At 50.1% G+C, this 23,403-nt stretch overlaps 1 protein-coding gene and 1 long non-coding RNA gene across 5 annotated transcripts in view; one reads left to right on the top strand and one right to left on the bottom strand.

The window, feature by feature from the left end:
• JADE2 (jade family PHD finger 2) overlaps positions 1-17,901 on the top strand; it is a 54,795-nt gene extending 36,894 nt beyond the window's left edge. For 3 of the 4 annotated variants that reach the window (XM_085236304.1, XM_085236302.1, XM_085236305.1), the window contains 6 exons: positions 1,141-1,308; positions 2,206-2,322; positions 7,563-8,024; positions 10,407-10,524; positions 14,158-14,286; positions 15,873-17,901. In XM_085236304.1, the coding sequence (XP_085092430.1) occupies positions 1,141-1,308; positions 2,206-2,322; positions 7,563-8,024; positions 10,407-10,524; positions 14,158-14,286; positions 15,873-16,717 (1,839 nt within the window). In that variant the 3' untranslated portion in view covers positions 16,718-17,901. The remainder of the gene's footprint in view (positions 1-1,140; positions 1,309-2,205; positions 2,323-7,562; positions 8,025-10,406; positions 10,525-14,157; positions 14,287-15,872) is intronic. The other variant, XM_085236303.1, reaches the window with a different exon arrangement.
• LOC146543350 (uncharacterized) lies at positions 17,513-22,253 on the bottom strand. Its single transcript, XR_014886491.1, has 2 exons — positions 20,227-22,253; positions 17,513-20,138 (listed from the first exon to the last, which is right to left on the bottom strand). It is a non-coding gene; the product is annotated as an uncharacterized LOC146543350 (long non-coding RNA).
• Positions 22,254-23,403: the final 1,150 nt, after the last annotated feature.

The raw sequence follows: 23,403 nt of genomic DNA, 5'->3' as shown, positions 1-23,403 counted from the left end.
ATGTAATTACCTGTTATTAATCATCTCTGCTAACATAATGGCACAGGCATGAGCTTCTCCACTGCTCTCAGAAGCCCTCAGTGCTGTGAGACTTCCTGCAGCCTCATGTCAATGGCCAAAGCAGTTGTCTGCTACTCTTTAAAACTCCTTAAGTACAAGTTATAGGGACCTGCTGGTTAAAGACTGTCCAGTTTTAGTGGTATGTAACTTACAATCATAAGTTACTGCTGAAGTGGAAAGTATTTTATCATTATCATTATGTGATACAGCTTATCATTTGGCTCTTCCCCAAGTACGGAAGAGAAATATTTATTGAGCCCTTTGGCTTGTCTGTGCCGTGTGTTATCGCAGCAGGTCTGCTGGCTCTGCAGGCAGCTGAGTCCTTTTGTTCTCTTCTGCTTCCCACTGTCTTGGCCACAGATACGTCCTCGTGTCCTTTGGGTTTATCACTCTTCCTGACTGGGGCTCCTCCCTTCTGATTTATATTCATTACTGTCAGTTTCCCCTTTTTACTTTCACACAGTTATTTTCACTTCCCCCTTTGGTCTGTGCTGGGTGTTTAACCAGTTTGGCCATCTTTCCCAATTGTAGGGTTGTGGCTTCACAGCCCTCATCTACCCTCGAGGTAGATTCACCGCCCCGTGGGATGGGTCAGCTCATGATGTGTTTGTGCTCCTCTCGTGCTGGTTTTACATTCTCATTGCCCATCCTTTGCACACAGAGAGCTGCTGATGCAAAGCCCATGTCTCCGGGTCACTGGACCAGGTCACACCCAAGCTGGCAGTACTGTGAGCCACTGTGATTTTGGAGTTGTTCAGAAGTGCATGTGTAATAAGTGGGCAGATGTCCATATTGCGGAGCTGCTCTCACTGCTTTTGCTCCCGTTTGCAGGATATAAAGCACATTTGTACACTCAGCTTTTAATTAAAAGCCAGGACATATTGATAAAGCATGAGTATCCATGTGAAAATAAGGAACGTGACAAGGAAGGAAGAACTTAAACTGGCTGCTTTGATTGCAGTTTTGTGTCTGCTGTTCTTTACCAGGACACCCAGATGCTGTGGCGATAAGCATGCCATGCTGCAGGAGGATGCTCACTGCAGGATGGCCAGGTTAACCAACCTTCCTCCTGTCTCACAGGCATGCTATGGCATCCTGAAAGTCCCCATTGGCAGCTGGCTGTGCCGGACCTGCGCCCTCGGCGTCCAGCCCAAGTGTTTGCTGTGCCCGAAGAGAGGGGGAGCACTGAAGCCCACTCGGAGCGGGACAAAATGGGTCCACGTTAGCTGTGCCTTATGGATACCTGAAGTAAGTAAGATGCTTTGCAGCCTTCTCTTGAAATATGGCACAGACATGATTTCCAGGTGTAGCAAAAATGCAAAGTCACAGCTTGAAGTAGTGATGGGGCACCTGCTGGGAAGGCAGGGCCAACAAGGGGAGCTCAGGTGCATGCAATGCAGCTGAGTGACTGGAAGGGCTGGAGCCAGGATCCACTCCTTCCCAGACCTCATTTAAAGGTTGGCAGTGGAGGCAAGGGAATCCCTGCCTGCATGAGGCTTTCCAAAGGTAAGCAGATTTTCATACTTCATTTCTGTATCCACTGCTACGTTTGGGCTTGTCCTCATTTGCTGCAGCCCAGAACTTTGCTACTTCACTATTATTGTTGTACTTTCCATCACCTTGTAGCATTACCCCAGGTCTGAGCTTAGATATCCATCAACAGCAATTCCAGTTGGGCTCATTGAGTCCTGCTGAGGTTGGAGCTGCACCAAGCTGAGTGTTTAATTAGCAGCCAAGCAGCTCTCCCCATTAAGGAGGACAATGGAGGGTGTAAGCTGCTGCCCTGCACATGGGAAGCACCCACGCTCCCCGAGGAGGGGCGATGTTGAAGCAGTTTGTGAAGTGTCATTTTGTCCTCCCTTGATGTGAAGTGCAAAGAGGAGTGCCAGAGGGACGAGGACATACCAGCATTCAGAACAATAAGGGCAAACACTAGCTCAATTGGCAGGCAGGTGGATGCAAAAGAAAGTCCAGAGCATCATTTATATTTGTTTCTGGTTTTTGTGTTGGCTTTTTACCCAAGTTATAAGTGACTTGAAAGATAAGAAACAAAATATCCACCCTTCACTCTGACTGCCTCAGATATTCCTGTAGGAGATTTGGGATAGTAACAGGTATTGACGATGTCTTCTATTTTGTGACCAGGTCAGCATTGGATGTCCTGAAAAAATGGAACCCATTACAAAGATCTCACATATCCCAGCAAGCAGATGGGCTTTGTCCTGCAGCCTCTGCAAGGAGTGCACTGGGACCTGCATTCAGGTACGTGAATCAGCAGCAAGGAAACTCAGACCCCATGGTTGTGCCTGTAGTAGCCACGAGAGATTCTTGAGCTGTTGGTGGACGTGATCCAGGCTGGGTTCATTCCTGGCCTGAGTCCCAAGATCGCACCTAACAAGGAGCACGAGCACCAATCAGACATCATCAGCTGTTGTTGTTTGCAATCTTTTAATGTATTGAGTGCTAGGAATCTAGATGAACTTTCTTTTGCGTAATGCAGTGATGTTGCTGTGGTGACACTAATTATCAGGACTGCAGATGACCTTAGTTGGAGATCAGGAACCCCCAGCGGAAGGGCTTGGCGTGGCTGTCAGGAAGTCCATTTCTCATGGGATGTGAAGCCTGAGCATTTCACAAGCTGTAGGGTTGGATATGAAACCTTTCTTGAGGGGGACAGCAGGAAGCCTCAGGATCAGGCAGCACCCCCCCCCCCCCCCCCAAGCCTGCTGGCTTGCAAAATTGAGTATTTACTGCGTATTACATTCCCAGATGTTCTCCTGTTTTGCTGCACCTAAGCTGAGCACCGCAGACATCCGATTTCCTGCTCTTCCCACAGCAGCAGCACGCTGACGAGGTGGTGAGGCGTTCAGCTAAAAGCAGAAGCTCAGGACTCTCCTCTTACAAAAGTGGGACAGAGCTTCAGAGCTGCGCTCTCAGTGCAGGAGCTTTGCTGGGTCACTTGCATCAAACTTCACCCTGACGGTCCCTGGGGATGGGCTGGGATCTGCAGCTGTACGGTGCCGGTGCTCGTGCTTTCCTTGGCAGACCAGACGTGGAAGCAGTCTTGGCATGCAGTAGGGACATGGAATAGCCATTAAGCTTTGAAAAATAGGGAGAAAGATTTGGATGCATCCCAATCCCAGCTAATCAGCTCCTGTACAGCACTGGGAGCTGCACCGCGGGGGTGGACGCGTGTGGCAGTGAGTACTGGAGAGCAGAGCAGCTGGCTGGTGGCAGGAGGGTGATGGAACAGGGCTGCGGGCTCCGCTGCGTTGGTGTGACTGCCTCAGGTTTAATACTCTAAAGGGAGCTATTTAAAAGCAATCCCCTTAGCTTGAAATGAAACCTCACAATACTTCTTTAAATCTCTAGTGTTGACTCACTTCTTTCTTTTTTTTTTTTTGATGGTTCTGGGTGGATCTGCTTATTCACCCTGCCAGATGGAGATACTGTGTCATAGCAGCAACTGCTTTCAAAGAACGGAAGGGCAGGGAGAGGAGGCAAACAGGCTTGGCAGCATCAAAGAAAATTCAGCTCCTCTGGGGCTTCATCCTCTCAGCACCAGCATTACGTGTTAGCAGTGCAGTCCCTGGGATTGCATGGATTTGCATTAAATGCCACTTGAAATGGAACAGGAGCTTTACTGTCCGATGTGACTTCATGAGGCTGTCACTGGAGTGTCTACTGATGCTACCTGAATGCTTTCAGGGTGATTTTGTTTCAAGGAAAAGGAGGAAAAAGAAGCAAGCAGTGCCTTTGTTTGAGGATTTGTGGAGTAAATCAGCAAGCTCACTCGTAGATAAACAAACATGTTCCATACGCATCAGAGGTAGAGAGCTGTGTTTTGAGAGCTGATGTTTATGGAGCATATTTTTGATTAGTGCCTGTTTATACAGGTGTAATCTAACTACCTTTGTCAGCGTTTTAGGTTTATGACACGGCTCTGAAAGGAGAAGGTTGTTTGCTGTTAAAGCACTCAGCTTTCAATCCTGGCAGCAGGAGCTGATGCTCCAGGTGCCCGCAGGCTGCAGAAGGTCCTTGCTGCTTTCAGGGCAGGTTTATCTGAGTGACAGGAACCAGGCTGAGCCAGGACAAGAGGCAATATCCCTGAAAGGGAGCTGGAGAGCAGGAGCTTGTCATCCCCAACAGGCACGTGGGTGCCCACAGGCAGAACTGCAGCTTCAGAAACCTCCGCTGTTGTCAGAGACCAATGTGAGGCATCTCTGTGTGTTGAGGTATTTCTTCCCATCCAGATTTGACCACCAAAAGGGAAGCATGCCTTCTGCCCTCTTCAGCTCCCTGTGCCTCTGATGTTGCTGCTTGCACATCGTTACTTCTCTTGTTTTTCTGGTAGAAAGCTGTAAATCTGCTGTAGTTGATCCGGTGCTCCCTTGTGCTGGACATAATAATACAGCCCTGAGAACACACTTTTCCCATCCCCTCTTAAGGGGAAGTCATGACTTTATGTGGTGGTTCTTGTGGTCAGACATCAGGATGTGCCAAGAAGCACTCAGTATCCAGCAGGAATTTTCTTGTTTGCATTGCTGAACTACAAGAGAAAGTGCCAGGAACCAGGATGTGTGCAGCCCACGTCCTGGCACACTTGTGGACAGAGAAACCCGATGCCCTCCTTGCTGGAAACAGCAACTGTCTGTTCTAGAAGAACTTACCTTCAGGACAACCCGAAGAGATGCGTCTCTGTTAGCTGGTGGCAGTCTTCTGCAAAGGACATCGTCTTCTGTTGACATCATCCAAAAACTTGAGAATTGTGAGCGGTGGAAGAGCGGTGTGGGTGCTCACCAACATCCTGAACCCCAGCACGAAGTGGGGCCCTGTCATCCTCCAAGGACACAGTGGAGCTGAAATTGCATATTCTGTCTGAAAAGTGCCACCAGGAACCAACCCATCTGTGGTCACTAAAAATCACATGGTATTTCTTTGTGAGGATGCAGAAGTGTCGTATCTGATGGCTTGGCTGGGGTTCAGCACTGGTAATTGGTTTTTCCTTCCTAAATTTCCCTTGCAGTTCTGTTGGAGTAGCCACTTCCTTCCACTTCTGCCCCAGAACTGCAGCATAGCACCACTGTAAGCTGTTAAACATCTGCTGGGTTTCATGGTTAGCAGTATTTGAATTTCATGAGCAGATAAAGTCATCCCTCTACTTCTTAGCACCAAGATTTGTTTGAGGACTAATTAACAACCCACATCGATCTCTGGAGCAGCCTTCACCATCTCAGAATTTTGTTTGGGAATGGATTTGCTTCTACTTGGTGCAGCAGATGCTCTGAAATCCTGGAGCTAAAGGAACTGTGGGACAAGGAGCAGGATTGGATGCAGAGCGGGTCAGGGAGTGTCCACTCTGTACGCCCAGGCTGTTCCACGTGGCAGCACCCACACAGATGAGTCCATCCCGGCACCACTCTGCTCACCAGGGCTGGGATGGATCGATGTGTGCCTACTTCTGGCTCAGACAAGGTCACTGAGAACGCTGTCTTGATATGTTCCTTTGTTGCCCTGTCATTGAAGCAGCCTCATTGTTTTGTTTGCATTTTGGGCACAGTTTCTGACAACTGCTACTTGCCATCTGCTGGAAGAGGAATCCAGGGTGTACGTCATTCACTTTGCTTTATTCCTGAGGTGTGATCACCCCTGCCGCTGGTGCTGTCCCAGTGAGCCCTGGATGTGCTGACAATGCCATCACGCTGCTGTGGGTTGTCCCCAGCACAGGCTGCTGTGTCCCTGTCTCTGTAGGTATTTATGTGCATTGCAACACAAAAGGATCTTCCCGATGATTTAATTTGAAGCACCCCCAGCTGTTACACCAAAATAGACACAACAGAGTATGTCCGTGGCTATATATCTCTGTGCGGTAAGATTACCATCTTGGCTACCAGACAAGAAAACTCAATCAAGGGAACTTACAGCTGGCAAAGGCTTCCAACCTTAATGTGCCATTAAAGTGAAGAAGAGGGACTCCATCAAATGACATTGCGTCTCCTCCTTGTAGTAAATCTCTCTCTGTGACTGCAGGAGCAAGCGTGTGCGCTTTAAAAGCCAGCACATGATATATTAACTCCTCCAAAAGCTGGCAGCCACCTTCACGAGCAGTTCCAGGCTGAAATTAGGAATAAGAGGATATATTTGAATAGAGTGAGTTGAGCTGCTTGTATTCCATGTCAGCACCTGGAGATGTGAATATGGATGGACATGGCAAGTATGGTGGATGCCAAGTCCCAGCCCTGGTGGCAGCCACGTGCCGCCACCTGCTCCACCAGCAGCATATCACTGCTGGGAGACTGCATATCACTGCCCAGCATCCACCCCTGGGGCATACTAATGCTTGGCAATGCAACTTCTGGCCCTCAGATACTAGTAGCATTTATTTTCTGTTCATTTTTGAAAATAAAAGTGCAGCACAGCAGAATCCTGGTGGAACGCTACAGCATCCTGGTGGTTTGTGTTCCATGTGCAGGGAGGTTCGTGGCCAGGCTGGTGCTGCACCCCGCTGCCCTGCCAGAGCAGTCCCTGCATAATGCTGAAATGCTGTGCCTACAGTAATAGTTCACTTAAAATGCCTCATTATTGCAGTTTAACTGGTCATTAGCAGCTGGAGGAGACTGATTTCTTATGGGTTATGGTTGAAGCAATTACCTGACATTCTGAGCCATTAAAAAACAGTTAATGAACAGAGGGGGAGAATGTGCTGATGTGGATATTGGTGATGTGCTGGTGGTGGGTTGCTTTTTGTCTGTAGGAAACCAGGTTTGGAGTTCATCTGTTTTGCTGTCTGTGAGATTCAAGTAACAGAAGCGTAAGGTAAGCTAGGGAAATGGTTAAAACTTTCATCTGGTGCACATCTGGTAAGTCTAGTCACTGAACCAATTCTCAAACCTTATTTCACGAATATACAGAGCAAATATGCTCTGTATATGGTGAATTTCATTTTTTCTTTCCTAATTTTTTTTTTTTTTAATGGAGCTCATTAAAGTCTGTATAACTTCCAGAAAAATAAGGCATCGTAATCTGGAGCATTGGCTGCTGCTTACGTACTCCATTCACTCCCAAACCTTAACACCTGTAGGCTGTCACTAATAATGGCATAGGAATGGAGTAGGGTATGGAACAGGATGAAATAAAGATGGAAATTTCTCAGGATAAATCAGCTTTCAATCTCTGGGCATCCCACTGACCATGTGTTGCTGGAAGAACAGTCAGAGTCTCACATTTATGGTAGGTGAAAGGCATCAGGGCTTGTCACAGAGAACACAAGCAGGTTAGGTGAGGAGGTGCCTGGTGAGCCCTGGCTTCCTTCTGCTGGGGATTTTGGTGCCTTACCTCGCTGGTGTGTAGGACTCGGGCAATGTAGCCTGAGCAGTATGTGCTACGGAGCATCCGTGGCTTGGGGGTGGGTGCTGTCACCCTGGGGGCATCACTCCTTTAGTGAAGCTGCGTCTTGTGGTCCCGTTGTGCCCTCACCACCAGCCCTGTCCTTCTCCCCACAGTGCTCCATGCCCGCCTGCGTCACCGCGTTCCACGTCACCTGCGCCTTTGACCACAACCTCGACATGCGGACTATTTTAGCAGACAATGATGAAGTGAAGTTCAAGTCCTTCTGCCTGGAGCACAGCACCGGTGCCACCAAACTACCCGAGGAGACACGGACGGAGCCTGACCAAGCCCAGCTGGACCTGGAGAAGGTGACGCTGCGGAAGCAAAAGCTCCAGCAGCTGGAGGAGGACTTCTATGAACTCGTGAAGCCTTCCGAGGTGGCAGAGAACCTCGATTTAAGTGAGTCGCTGGTGGATTTTGTCTATCAGTACTGGAAGCTGAAGAGGAAAGCAAACTCCAACAAACCGCTGCTGACACCAAAAACGGATGAAGTGGACAACTTGGCTCAGCAGGAGCAGGATGTTCTCTACCGGCGCTTGAAGCTTTTCACACACCTCAGGCAAGACCTGGAGAGGGTGAGTGTGGCTTTCCCTCTAATGGCAAACCCATGTGCTCCGTCAGGGCTGTTGTTGCTGGAGGGATGTTGTTGTGTATCCCTGTACAGAGCGCTGTGCTGAGCTGTCCCAGAGGCTCTCACCTGGCCAGGGTGGATTTGGGGTGATCACAGAATCACACAGGATGGCCAGGGTTGGAAAGGACCTCAAGGATCATGAAGCTCCAACCCCCTGTCACATGTAGGGCTGCCAACCTCCCCATTTAATACCAGCCCAGGCTGCCCAGGGCCCCATCCAATCTGACCTTCAACACCTCCAGGGATGGGACATCCACAACCTCTGTGGGCAGCTGCTCCAGCATCTCACCACTCTTTCTGTAAATAATTTCTCCCTGACATCCAACCTAAATCTCCCCTCCCTCAACTTAAAACCATCTCCCTTTGTCCTGCAGTTATCATCCCTTTCAAAGAGTTGATGGCAGCCCCCAGCAGCTCTCCAGGCAGTATTTAGAAGTGAACCAAGGGTTGAGGTCTGCAAATGTGCCAGTCCCATTTCCTGGGTATCCTGATATGGTCGTCCCCACTTTTCCTCCTTTTCTTCTTGGCTCTTTTTGCTTTAAAGCCTTTACCAAGAGCTGGTTGTTTAAATTATCTGTACAAAAAGCTGTATGGTTCCCAGGCTTTCTTCCCAGCATCTCACTTGGCTGGGGGAAGCAGTGCGGGTGGTGTTTTACTGTCTAAGTGTGTGTAAATACCAGCAGTCTCTAAGCAGAGTGCAAGTGATGCTTTCTTCCAGGAGTATAAAATTGCAGAGAGGAGATATTGCCAAACACTTTGATATACTGCTTGCCAGAGGCAGTTGTTTTCCTCATAAAGAAATTTCAGTTTGATGTTTTCTTCCATCCAGAACAAAAAAAGAGAATGTAGTAAAATATGAAAAAGCAAGCTATGTGCTGTATATTTACAGCCAGGAGATGGGAGGGGGGGGGAAGAAAAGAAAAAAGAAAAAACTTTTCTTTCCTGTACACCTGACTGCTCCCAAACTGTCCCCAGGCAGCAGTGAGGCCCCAGGCTGCTTGCTGTATCCACGTGTGGGTTCACAGCTCAGCTAACCCCACTGAAACCAACCGTGTCCTGGGGAAGCACTGCATGGCTGCAGCCCTGGTAACAGAGCCAGGCTGCCCCCAGTTATGCTGCGCACAGTGGCACTGAGCTGTGGCACTGGGTTGGCACTGGAGCTGTCTGCAGCTGCACGCCCATGAGGAGCAACTGTGATGCCACTGGTTTGCATGAGAGCTGCAAGCACTGGGGGATGCATCCTGCCCCCGATGGATGTGCTGGTAGGAGTTGTCCTGGGGGGGTTGGGGCTGGAGAAGGAAGCATTAAGTGCGCTTTGATAGGGAAAAGCTTCTTTCTTGTGCTTGGTTGTTCGCGCTTAGAGCTTCCCTCTTGGTTGGTAAAATGTCATGAGCTGTAATATAAAACAAAGTGAGGCTGCAGGTACTTGTGGGGCAAACATAAGTCAGCGTGTGGAGGGGAAGGTGCTGGCCAGCTGTGGGTCAGGACAGCCACACCTGCACATGGCTACTGGCACAGTCTGATGTCAGCTGGGTGTTCTGCTGTATTTGTACATGATCAGCACCTGCTGCAGGGCAGTGGGCAGTTCTGCATGGCTCACGCAGGCAGCACAGCTATGCTGCTGCCCCACACTGCTGGGCCTGGCTCTGCCCTCCTTGCCCACCTCCGTGCTGAATGCAGAAGAAGAATTCATGGATAAAAGTGGAAATAGTTCTCCAATAGCCCCACAACTTCTGGTGCAAGTCCCGGTGTGAGGGGGCCCATGATAGGAGGAGATGCCCCGGATCCCAACTGCATTACAGTGCTGCTCCCTCAGCATCCTCTGAGACTTAAGAAATCCTTTAGAAATGTTAACTGTATCATTAGGCCTGTGGGCAATTGATGGGGGATTACAACAGTTTGTGCATCCACACTGTTGCTGCGTGATTTCTGGTAAGGAACCTGGGGATCTCTTGGCTCTATTCCGTTTTGGTGAGTATTGCTCTCTTTATGCAGTGATGTTCAGCAGCAGCACTGGTTGAACAATGCACTGCAGGTTAATCCTGACTGCTCAGGGCAGTGCCCTGGCCCTGTTTTCCTGCCCAAGAGCTGTGTTAGAAAGCATGGGTGCAGGAGTGTGAATCCTGCTTGTGAGCTCAGCCTGTGATGGAGAGGTTACAGAATAACGTGGGTGTTTGTGTACAACCCAGGTGAGGCTGGGATGAGGGGATGGACGCTGGGCACAGAGCTGGGCACAGAGCTGTCCCCAGGCAACAGAACAGTGATGCAGCTTGGGGACTCGTTTCCAGCCCTGCTAAACCAGATGCTGTTTCTTGTGTTTCTGTAGGTTAGAAATCTCTGTTACATGGTGACGAGACGGGAGAAAATGAAACACACCATTTGTAAACTCCAGGAGCAGATCTTCCACCTGCAGATGATACTCATTGAGAAAGATCTTTACCCAGGTCAGTACTGCTTGCAGGAGCTGTTCAGTGTTCAGTGCCCTCCTCTGAACCTCAGTCCCCCAGCAGAGGAAGGCAGAGCCCCCCCTGCCCTGCTGGGTGCTTCCAGTGCAGTTCCTGTGTTGATTCATCAAATGCTTACAGGTTTGTTCTGAAGCATGCAATAATGCCTTACCGTGGGTGACTGAGGTGCCAGTAGTCCTTGCTGTCACACATCCCTCCCAGTCCTCGCTCAGATGAATGCTGTTAGGTGCTGGTGCTAAAACAGAATCCCAGGGTTCACGTGAAGGTGCTGCTGCAGGAACACTTGGTTCTGTTCCTTGTTTTGAAAGCATGTCCTGAGCACGGAGCTGCTCCTCAGCACTGCCTGGCTCTATGAAACAGCTCTGGGGTCTGTTTGGTTTCCTCTGGTTGTATCAGAAGTTAAGGTGTGGATGGGATGGCTTTTACCTCCTTCAGCTCTGCGACCTGTCGTTCTTCCTGCTCCTCGTTCTGGTTAGTGGGAATGACACATGTACTTCCTGCAAAGCCTCTGGCACCTCTTCATTAAGAAACTGAAATAAAGTTGCTTTCCTTCTGTCTTTTTTTTCTTTTCTTTTTTTTTTTTTCCCCTTTTAAACAAACAGTGCCCAAACCCACAGCCCTGCATCCCTCCTCCTTTTTTTCAGTGGCAGCACAGGACAGGCTCTGTGGCTGCAGAACAGTTTTTCCAGAAGCAGCATCTGGAGCTTTGGCAAACGCATCCGACTCTTGTTGTGTTTGTGGCTTTGGAGTTGCATTTGAAGCCATCACATGTTTGGGGTTTCTTCAGGAACTGTCTGGGCTGAGCTTTCCTTTACAAAAGTTTCCTTTGACTGAAGTTTTGGAGGCCGAGACGTGTGCGTGTTGAGACATGTGGGGCTTGGATCCTCTGCAGATTGCCCTGCGTGGCCAAAGCTGGGCAGCACAGAGCCCAGGGTGTGCAATGAGGATGTGGGCTGATGGCAGGGGCAGGTTGCTGCTCCCCTGGTTAGCAGGTTTCACTGGAAGGGCTGCTTCAGGAGCACAGCCTGCTGTCATGTTGGCTGTTTGGGGAAGGTGGCTGAACTCAGTTCTTCAGCTGGATCCATTTCCAGGAAGGCTTTTGACACGGTATGAATTTGTCTTCTAGCACAGGAGTGAATGGAGTGGAGCATCAGAGCGTGGGGTGAGAGCTCCCAGTGGCATTAGGGGTGCACTGGGGGGAACTGGAGTACCTGTGAGTGTTTAGCCTGCCTGGAGGACTGCAGTTATGGGGTGATTCTTACAGCAGATAGGTATGCAGGCTTTGTAATTGTGTTTTGATGCAAGTGGTATTCTCACGTAGCCCCAAAAACTTTGCATTTACCCGTGAGCTTTATGCTCTGAACTGGCTGAGCCAAGCTGCTGTTCACCCTGCTGCGTGCTTCCCTGGTGCTCTTTCCATGGATCAAAGAACATTTTGGTGTTTTATTTTCTGCTGGCAGCACAGCTCCCCACTGTGGGGTAGCACATCCCACCTCTCAGGCCATCCTTCCTCCAACCCTACACGCTGCTCCCATCCTCAGTGCCCACGTCCCACCTCTACCACCCTCATCCTGCACAATGCTCTCAGCACCAGCGTGTTTTGCTGGGCTTCCTCACTTCAGGTGACTTAGAGCTAAAGATCCTCAGCAGCTCACAGCACCAAACCTATGGATGCCATGCTGCCGTGTTCTGCATCGTTAATGACTGGAAAGTGGTTTGGTGGCTGAGTGAGTTGCAGTCAATGGGGAATGGTCCCTGTAGCAATCCCTCTGTGCTGCTGTTGACTGGATTGCTCTGCATGCCTGCAGTTTCTCAGAGAAGGAAGAAAATCTGCATTGTTTTGCCCGGACAAAGCTGGTTTTTAACTGCTTTCATTGTAGCTATAACCAAAGTCTTTGGGTCTTATCCCAGAGATGGTTTTAGCTCAGGTTGGTTTTGGAATGGCTCCCATATGAAGCGCCATTCTTGAGGGGTTTATTTTTCTTACTGATAAATGATGATTTCAGCAGGAGATTTTTAATAAAATCAGTGAGAACTGCCCATGTAAGATGAACCCATCTCTCTCTCCCTTATTTTTATTGCATGAAGCGGATAGAAAACACTGTCTGGCTTTGAAACATGGTTGCTATTTTGACAAGTACCTCTTCAAAAAGTAATGTTCACATTTTTCTTTAGATCCATTGTGCTGTCCAAACAAAGATATGTTTTCATTTTGCAAGCAAAGTGAAAAATGTGTCTGTTCCTCTTGTTATTTGGCAGGAATGCAGCAAATACCCATTTTACTTTTGCTTTTCTTTCTTGTGGTGAGTCCTGTGCTTGTGAGGGGTTCTGGCAACCCTGGGACTGTAAATCCCCTGTGCATGCAGGTGCTGTGCAGATGCCCTCTTCTGCTTGCCCCGTGCGTTTCCAGCCCAGCTGGAAGGAGAGGGGCTGCTTTCTGGGCTGCCCCCATCCAACACAGCAAATTGATGCACTTGCATCAGGATCAGTGTCCAGTTCTTAACATCGTTGCTTTGGGAGCTGCTTGGCTTGTGCAGGTCTGAGCTGTTGACCAGGCTGACAACCTGCATGGCTCACCTCCATCAGCTGCCCAAATGCTGGTGTAAGAGCAGTGTCCTTCCCACTTCAAAAATCAATATGGATGTTTTAGCACAGAATTCTCTGGGCCTGAGAGAGTAACTAAAAACCTTTGGAGTATTGTGCTTGGCAATACAAGTTGTACTTTTATAGGGTATGTATTTGTCCTGTTTACCCAGGAGGAATAAATCCAGTAGAAATTCAAAACCATTTAGGAAACATTGATTTTTAACTGAACGGCTGCATAGCTTGCAGTTACGTTCCTGGCTTTCCATAGGCAATGTTGCTCATCTTTCCTCCTCCATTTAGTTGTGTTCAATACACCAGTTTTATAGCTTTGTTTTTTTCCACCACTGCCTGGTATGAGTGTAAACAGTTACCACAGCTGAAAGGTAAAATCACACCAAGGTTTGCTATAAAATGCTGCCAATGCTACATGCTTTGCAGCTCAGTCCCTCCTGCAGCTGTGTCCATAGCTAGCCTGGGGTGTGCACAGGCGGTTTCCATGATGTACCAGCAAGTTCAGAGGGTCCCTGATCTCCTGGAGGGCTTCAGAACAGTTTGGGTGCATTCCTGCTCTTCTGGATGGTTTCTGAATGGAGTTTGGGGTTATTTCTCATCTCCTGGTGGGTTTCATAGTAAGGTTTGGGCTTGTTCCTGATCTCTGTGAATCTTCCAGAGCAGATGTTTCTCATCTTCTGGAAGGCTTTAGAGCAAAGTTCGGGGATGTCCCCCTTGTTTCTCCCTGCAGCCCCCAAATCCCATTCCAGGAGGGTGCCTTGGTGGCTGCCCAATTTCTAGTGAGTCTGCTGCCTTCAGTGACGCCGCTCCTGCGGCCATGCCAAGCTCACAGTCACAGCCCAAACCTCTTTTATGTAGCCTACAGGATTCACGTTTCCTTAACCTATAGAGATGTGAGCCTACTTTTGTCTAAGAAGTAGCACAGCCTTCGTCCCTACAGCGTGTGCCCTGTGGAGCTGGCTCATCCTGGTGCCTCGTCTCACACAGTTTTCCTTTTTCTCTAAAAAATGCCAGAACAAACTGGGAAGAAGACAAAGGGTAAGAAAAGTGATCCGAGAAGGAAAGGAAGAGATGGTAGAAAAAGTAGCCCTGAGAAGAAAGAAAAAAGGAAATCAGTCAACGAAACTGTGTTGGGACAACTGGGTAAGTCTGATTTTATGGGCACAGAGCTTCTCGTGGACTGGCGGCTCTCCAGAGGCTCCTGCTTTTGGAGAGCAGCGTTGAGGAGCGCGGTGCAGCCCCCAGCCCATCCCATGTGGGATCAGCCCCAGCATGCCACGGCCACAGTGCTGCAGCAGAGACCTCATCCTGCTGAGTCCAGGCTGTAAAACAGCCTCGGGGTTGCACAGTGTGCAAGAATAGCTGCAATTGCACTCGGTGATAAAATCAGACTTACCCACTTCAAAGCAGGGCAGATCCTGTACATCTTCTTTGCCATTTTGCTTGCATGTACCTCCAGCACCATCAGTGCCATTCCAGCAGATGCTTCTCCAACCTCCTGCTCTGCTCCATCACCTCCATCCCCACCAGCAGAGCAGGGGGAGTTTTCTGGGGCAAACTCTGTCATATTGAATGAGGGCCTACAGGGTTGTGGAAAGAAACTGCCATTCAGTCAGTCTGGAAAACCAGGCAGCAGAGAAGAGGAACGAGGTCTTGCAGAGCTTCACCAGGGTCTTGCAGTGTGCTGGATTTTACAAATTGCTTGGGGCTGCCGTGATGGGGGAGGAACCTTGGGGTGCCCTGAGCTCATCATCCCCGTGCTGCTTACTCTGCCCTACAGCACCATCAGGATTGTTCTGTAGAAGGACTACAGGGGGACTTCCTTGGGGTGACAGTTCCTAGGCTGGGCTCGCTGCAGCTTCATAGCAGCAGTTAACCCCTGGGATGCTTACCCATGCAGAAAGGCAGCACTGGGTCATGCATCATTCAGGGGATGCATTGGCCAGGCTGTGAGTCAGAGCACCACCGCTCCATCTCTGCATTGCTACTTCGACAGGGGAGCACTCACAGCAAAAATCAGATCTCATCTTTCCCCCAGCCCTGAAGGAAGCTGTGATGTCAGACCGATGGGTTTCTGTTGCAGGGATTGAAGCTGGTTGCGCCTGTGTGCCTTTGGCATTGCTTCTTGGTCTGCTGATTCGGCACATCCCAGCCCATCATGCTCACTCTTGCTCTCAGACAGAATTATTAGGATGCTTTTCAGCTTTTTCCATTTCAGCCTGTCATTTCTGCTGCTGTTCTTTGATTCTCATGCTTCCAAGTGCTCAGAGAGAGCTCCCAGGCCCTCCTCCTATCTCACTCAAGCCATGCTGTGTTAGGGTTCACTGCCTGTTCGGGAGTGTGCCGGGAACTGGGTTAGCGCAGTGCTGCGGGCAGTGGGGCAGCAGTGGGGGTCAGATAGGATGCATCCTTGGGCAGGACTGTGCAGCAGCTCCTCAAGAGGGGATGCTGAGCCCTCCTTGTCCTGCTGCCCCTGCACTGCACTGTGGGTCCAGGCTGCTTTTCAGTGCTGTAGGAAGATGCTCTGCTCAGATCTGTATTTGGTGTGACCCTAGGGTCAAATTCACCATTAACACTGCAGCAAACCCCCTCCTGGTTCCTCGCGTGGCACACTGAGTCATTTTGAGTTTATCCAGTGTCAGGGAGTTTTGCTGAGCGCTCTGTGTTCTTATTCAAAGGGAAGAGCTGCTTCTGGTTCCTGAGCCAGTTCTCCACCTTTGTTTTCCCAGGCTTGTCGACCTCCTTCCCCATTGATGGGACCTTCTTCAACAGCTGGCTGGCACAGTCGGTGCAGATCACGGCTGAGAACATGGCCATGAGCGAGTGGTCCCTGAACAACGCGCACCACGAGGACAGCACGCCCGGCCTGTCCGAGGAGCTGCTCCAGGATGAGGAGACGCTGCTCAGCTTCATGATGGACCACTCCCTGAGGTCCCCCTTCAAACAGAGCGAGGCCGCCAAGAAGGTGAAAAGCAAAACGAGAACGAACACTAAGAAAAAGCTGCCCCGGAGCGGCCTGACCGCTGTCTTCAGGAGCCAGCAGGAGGGCTCGGAGCGGTGGACTAACCACACCAGCGACCTGTCAGACGATGCTGCCAAGCCCTGTGCCCAGGAATCGCGGCCCGGCAGGTCGGAGAAAGGGGCGGCGAGGCCCGCGGACCGCAGGGGATCGGGCGAGGCAAAAAGGGCGGCGAGGAAGGGGCCCGGCCCCAAAGGCAGCGACCCGCCGGCCCCGAGGGGCTGCGCCGGAGAGGAGGAGGCGGTGGTGGCGGCCAACGGCGCTCGGCCCGAGCCCAACCCCGCGCCTCAAGTGCCTGACCCCGTAGGTAGCCCGAAAACCGTCGTGCGGTTCAAATTACCAAAGGAGAGCCGAGGGACTCGGCGCTCGCAGCCCCCCAAGACCGATGGCCCCGGAGGGCCCCCCCTGCACCGCTTCGAGGCCGAGACGGACGGCTACTTCTCCGACGCCGAGATGAGCGACTCGGACGGGGAGCCGCGGGGTGGCCGGGCGCAGCGGGGCCAGCTGGAGCCGGGCGGCGAGGAGATCGTACGGATGAGCATCCTGGCTTCCTAACGGCACGCGGCCACCCTGCTCCTCCCATCACAACTGCCATGGCCAATTTCTGCCTAGTATCACAGCGAGAGGGGGATTTTTAATCTGTATATATAGTTGGAAATTCGGCACCGTTGTCTTTCTCTTCTCTTTTTGCCTGAGATACAGCTTCAGCTTCACCGACGTAGATTGCCGTGACAGTAGTTGTCCCCTCCGGCTGCCCCGCTCCCTGCAGAGGTGGCCACGCAATGGGCATTATTCCAGAGGGGCAGATCTCCCTCCTTGGGCTGTATCGGGGTAAAGGCAGGGGCCGGGAGCTGAGCAGGGAAGCCAGCCACGGGCACGTGCATTGGCAAAGGAGGAAAGTACACGATGCTAAAATAAATAACGACAAAAGCACAACGAGTTTGGTGGGGGGAGCGCTCGGGGCGGGAGAGAGCCACGTTACGTTTGTGTTTGTAGAAAAACCTCAGTCATTGCTTTTTTCCCTTCTGATTGGAAACCATCCCAGGTTGTTCCTGTCCCCGAGGTGGCACCTCGACTGCAGCCCCCAGAAGCAGTTTGCTTGGGTTCATGGGTCAGCGCTCAGCAAGCTGGAATGGAGGCGTGGGGAAGGACAGAGAGGGAAAAAAAATCTTTTAGGAGCATTGGGGGGACTGGGCAGCCTGCACACACCTGAGCCTCCCCTGCACAGCAGCATGCTCAGCCCCAGGCACTGCAGCCAGGGGGAAGGAGCATGCTCAGCCCTCTGATTTTCCAACGAAACGCTACAATGGAAATGGTGAATTTATTCCTCCCCGTCCTTTATCCTGTTGGTTTTTTGTTTTTGTTTTTGTTTTTTTTTTAATTCCTTAAATCCTGGTTACGAGCTGTTGACTCCTTGTGGGAGGGTGATTCACAGAAGCTGACATTATAAATATGACAATAATTTAATGCATAAAATGTCCCCAATAAGCCTTAAATGTTGTTCAAAGCCCATGTTACCGACGAGTCAGGCGAATTTCGTGTTTGCACTTAATTGCACCATTACTTCAGTTTTGGCTTCAAAGGTCACAGTGAAGTCGCGCTACGTGTTTTATTGGAGTGACCCCAGTGTGAGCTCAGGGAACAAAAAAAAAAGGAATTCACTGAAACTTTTGTTGTTGTTGTTTTTTAAAAATAATAATAAAAAAATGCTTAAAAAAGAAAAAAAAAAAAAAAAGAAACTAACTAACCTGGGACACTTCTGCAACTGGTTAAACCCATCACTTCAAACAGAAAACCTTACAGTTGTCCAACAGAACAGTCAAATCTTTTTTGTGGATGCCAAAGAATACGTTGACAGTCAAGCAGCACAGCCAGAAACTGGAAACTTGTCACTAGGAACAATTGGGAGTTATTTAGCAACCAAGGACTAAAGACACACTCATGCACACTGCTGCGGCGTTAGGTTCCAAGCTTGCTGAAGGGGTGCTGAGCCCACGCCCCTCCGTTTTGATTTCCAGTGCTTTTTGCTCATTTCACTGTGAGCTTTCTTCTGATACTCTGAGACTCCTTTAACCGACTGTCCCGGTGTTTTAGAGTAGATCAGCTTTATCAGCCTTCAGAGAGTCCTTATTAGCGGTCAGATTGCAGCCCGGCTGACCCCAGGCAGCACGCAGCCCCGGGTGCCCCCCGAGCTGGGATGGGGCATCCAGAGCACAGCTGCACCGCGGGGAGCAGAACCATGGATCGGCCAAATGGGAACCACCTCCCATAGAGATTCATCCATCGAGGTTGGAAATGAAAATCTGCTCATTAATTAAGGCTCGGTATGTTCAGATAATGTTAAATACAGTAAATAGGACTTAGTTTATCTTATCAGGCTTGCTAGCTTTAGCTACAGTATCCTAGTATAAGAGTCATACCAATAATCAATATGCTGCCTTTTAATGAATCTTGCTTCCGTGTGCTTCACTCAGTTATGGTTAAACAAAAGCAATCCACAACTTTTCACTGTACACAGCTCCACTCATCGGCTTCTGCACTCCTCGTCTTCTCAGTACAGGAAAGCAAACGGGGGGACCCTGCGGAACAGCCCCAGCACGGCCGTGCGGTTTGGCACTGGGTCGGGAGGAGCCGGGGGCTGCGTGATGAGAGCGATGCACAAGGGCCATATTTTTTTGATGATGCTGTAAAATGTATTTTGAGATGAAGAGAATCTAAGGGGTTTATTTTGCTAGAGAAAAATATTGTCTTTTCAGATGTATAAACTGCAGTTTGCACTGTAAGAGCGCCCGTCGCCTCGGCAGCGGGGCAGCCCCATCCAGCAGCCCCGGCACCAGCACAGTGCTGGCTCAGCCCCGCTCACAGCACCGCTCCCCAAACCCATCCATCCTTCGCCCCTCTCGCCGTGGCTGGTGCTGTTTGTTCCCCCGGGTCGCCCCGTTTGCTCCATCCGCACACAGCCCAGATCCACCCCACGTCAGTCACAGGAAACGATATGAATGTCGCAGGAGGAGGAAACCCTTCTGTTTTCTTTGTTTCAAAGAACGTGATGTGCCATTTGTTAATAGAAAAGAGAAATATTGAAAATATATTGAAAAGAGCAATTTTAAATTATTTTTGGCTTATGTTGCAATATTTATTTTCTTGTATTAGAAATTCCTTTGTAGAGAAAAAAAATGTATTTTTCATTAATGCAAAAACCTATTTCTCCTTTTTGTACATTTTCCATGTTAGTTAATCCTTAAAGCAATATAATGTTATCAGACTCGTTCTGTGTGAGACTGTATTATGCATGCTCTTTGTGTTGCCTTGGAATAGCTCTGTCTGCCATTATTTTCATCCTGTTTAGGTACAGTGTATGCTTTAATACACATTGGGACCATGGCCCATTGCTTATGAGAGAAAAACAAAATGAAACGACAAAACGAAACCTTTGCATTCCTCAATGTGTTGGCAAATGCAGTCAATAAAGCAGTGTTTTACGTGTGCGTGCATATCGGCGTGCTCTGTACCACTGAGTTGTGTGGGTATCTCTGCCCAAAGGCTCTGCGCTGAATTTCCATCGCTGGGCATCGGAGGTGCTCCCATCCCATGGAGATGTGGCACATGGGGACGTGGTTACGGTGGAGGGATGGGGTTGGATGGGGAATCTTAGAGCTCTTTCCTACCCAAACGCTTCTATGACTCTGAAACACCACTGGGGTGGAGATGTCCCTGTAAATCCTCAGCGGTGGGTGTGGAAGTGAATGAATTTCCCCTCAGCTTCCCCTGGAAGGATCTTCTTCATTGTGTTTAATGAAGTGCTGGTGGCACAACGTTGCTTTCTCTCCCCATTACAGCCACTGCTGTGCTGCTGCATAACCACCTCAGATGTGACAAGAGCGCCTTTGGTATTTATTCTTCCACAGTTAATACGTCGAGGGGAGGCATTTAGTGCTCTAAAAATAGTTCCTTGCCTTTGGATTTCCATGTAGGGCTGTGAAATGATGTGTTTGCCATGATTGCAACAGATGAATAATAAAAAGCTCTAAAAAAAATAAAAAATAAACAAACTTCCAACCTACCACAAAACGAGGGAAACATCCAACGTCAACCCAAGGATCTGGCTGCGATCTGCTGTTCCAAAGCGCTCCCAGGGGCTGCTGATGTCTCACCCACCCTGGCCAGTGCGCTCCAACTGTCTTCCCCATTCCTAAGGCAAGAGCCAGAATACTCACACGTGGAATGAGGATGGTTTTAATGCAGCCTCACCGAGCCCATCGCCCATCTGTGGGCTGTATCCATGCAGAGAGCGGAGCAGGTGGCAGTGGAGTCCTGGGGGGACTGATTGCATTGCTGGGAGGTCGGGCTGCCCTGGGTCCCAGCGCTCTGCTGAGCATCACATGCATGGTTCAGTGCAGGAGATGCTGCTGCACCTTCAGCTGCAATTGGGATTAAAATAATGGACCACGTGTGTATTTTAAGTGCCACTGGATATAAAGCTGACAGTTAATGCTGGGAGAAAACACAGAGGTTAAAGTACCACTGGTGCAGCACGGTCATTAAGAGCCCTGCGATGGGATTGGAATGGTCTGATCAACGAAACAGGGAGAGAAAGGGGGGTCAAAAAGCCAAATAACACATCCACAGCGAAGGGCAGCTGGGCTGTGCCTGGAAGGAGGTGTGCACTGCCCTGGGAGCGGGGTACCCAGTTGGGGTGACCTTGGCATGAAGGAGGTGGCACTGCCACAAGAGGCGGCGCTGAAAATCTCAGTGTAGCATTCAGCATTTCCCCACCTGTATGCTTCATTGGGATGAGTTGCCTGCCCACTTTCCCAAGCTTTCCAATGAAATTCCCTTCATTTGCCCATCTTGGGGCATTCAGTGCTCCTCAGGTGGAGCAGCAATGCAGAGCACACAGGTGCTGTGCTCTGTGTTGTTCTCTTCCTGCAGATTTTGCTGTCTTCGAGGTAATATTTAAGTATTGAGTAATTCCTTATTTAACTGCCCCATCTTATCTGTGTGGTATGAATCTGCAGCTGTGACATTTCAGGGTTATTGCCTTTGCAGCATCTGTACTAACAGGAGGATGAGAAATGTCACCGTGCACATGGGATGTGCACATGGCAAACACAAACCGAGCATTTGGGATTGTTTTACATGGAGAAAAAAAACCAAGGGATCGTTTCCCATGTGAAGAGCCCAGCAGTCACATGGAAAAAAGTTACAGGGTAGCTCCAGGTGATGCTATCACTCCATTTCCAATGCGTTTGGCCTCAGGAAGAGGTTTTGCAGTGCAATCACCTGAAGTCTGCCCTGAAAGGGAGGGACGTTGGGATGGCTCCCATGCTGCAGTCCTGCAGATAAGGGCCCCATTTTGGGGTGCGGATGGGGTCCAATGACATGAGGTCCCCAAGGGCACAGATCAGCACAGCACAGTGCTACCATCTCAGTTCTGCTCTGAGTTTTGACTCATCCCACCTGACAGTCAGAGCGAAACTGGCAGGGGGACACAAAGCCCCAGGTGGAGGCAGCAGTGCTGGGGCTGCAGGGCTGCAGCAGGGACGTGCATTGCCTCCGTGTTGGGATGAACATAATTGGAGCAATGGCACTACCAGGAGTTGGCTTTCCATCCTGTGATGCCATTAGATTTAAAGCTGAAGGCAAACCCCAGACTGCGGCAGCCCCGACCCAGCGCTGTTCTTCACCCTGCTCCTCTAATGACTGTCCCAGATTCCCTGCAGCTGACCAGGAGGGTGCTCTGCACCCACACCATCACATGCAGCAATGGCCCCAAATTACCAAACCAACCGTTTCCACGGATGGAAGTGCAGGCAGCCCAAGCCAGGAGGAACTGGGGGCTTCCAAAGAGACTGAACTGCTTCAGGAAGGACCTGCCAGCACTCCGTGTGCCATGGCAGTGGGCACAGATGGAGCTGGAACAGCACAGTGATAGCCTGAGCCTGAGCTCTGTGCTGCAGCAGCAACCAACTGCTGCTCTGAAGTGTCTCCAAGATGGAAAATGCTCCCTGTGAATCTCCCTGTGAGGAAAGGAGCTCCCAGCATGCAGAGCTTGGCTGATCCTCAGCCTCTATGCAGAGGCAGGACCCCATCCCCATCCCCATCCCCACCCATCTGTGCTCCCCCACGCTGCTGCCTCCTAATGAATGACCAAAAATCAGCAGCTCATTTTGTGTTAGATACTGAACAGACATAAGATGGTAACATCAGCTTAATTACAAAGTAATTAAGCCCTCATCTTCCTGTTATCTGCAGCTGTCAAGGACAAGCTGAGAGGATCTGCTCATCTGTAAAAGCAGTCTCTCGTCCCTGCCGGGTTCCGAAGCACCAAAATAGGGGGAATTCTGCCTGCAGTATGAGCCCATCATCATTAACACTCAGTTGGGCTTCATTCTGATCTCTGGTGTGGAGCAGCTCCTGGGGAATGCCAAGGTGGAGAGATGTGTCAACCTCTCAACACGCTGCCCATCTCAACATGCTACCCATCTCAACACACTGCCCATCTCAACACGCTGCCCATCTCAATACACTGCCCATCTCAACATGCTACCCATCTCAACACACTGCCCATCTCAACACGCTGCCCATCTCAATACACTGCCCATCTCAACATGCTGCCCATCTCAACACGCCACCCATCAGCCTGAACACCTGAAGAAACACTGCATTACAGTTTGAAAGATTTCACTTACGATTGTTTCTCTCTGACAAAAACTCATCTGCCTTGATGAATTACCACTGCCATCACTCCAGGAACATCCCATCAGCCAAAGGGAAGAATACCTTCAGCAGAGAATACCCAATTCAGTTAAAGGAAGGATTCATTTTTGCAGGTAAAAAAGTGCAATCCAGCCAAAGCTGGAGTGATCATCACACCCCTGTTCTCCTAAAGAGGGGCATCACTGAAGATGCGGAAAGAGCACAGCCCCATCCTGCCCCACACTTGCTGCTCTCTGGTCTCACCCGACCTCAGTGCTCAGCGTTCCCCATTACACCCCCCAGAGCTGCAACCAGCGACCCACGGCCTCCTGCAGCAGAAGCTCTCCTGGCCTGCAGCCACTGGCCTTCCCATCCTGCCTGCAGCTGATGGAGCACTGAGTTCCTCATCAATGCCACCAACATCATTTTTCTTTGGTAACTTATTGACCAATATCACAGAATCATTAAAGTCCTGCAAGATCCCCAAGCCCGACTCCAGTCCATCTCCACCATAACTGCGTCCCCAAGTGCCACATTCCCAT

Source organism: Meleagris gallopavo, chromosome 15 (assembly GCF_905368555.1).
Source record: "Meleagris gallopavo chromosome 15, MGAL_WU_HG_1.1, whole genome shotgun sequence".
Taxonomy (NCBI): domain Eukaryota; kingdom Metazoa; phylum Chordata; class Aves; order Galliformes; family Phasianidae; genus Meleagris; species Meleagris gallopavo.
Note: the sequence above shows the minus strand (reverse complement) of the source record. Positions and strands in the feature narration are given on the sequence as shown.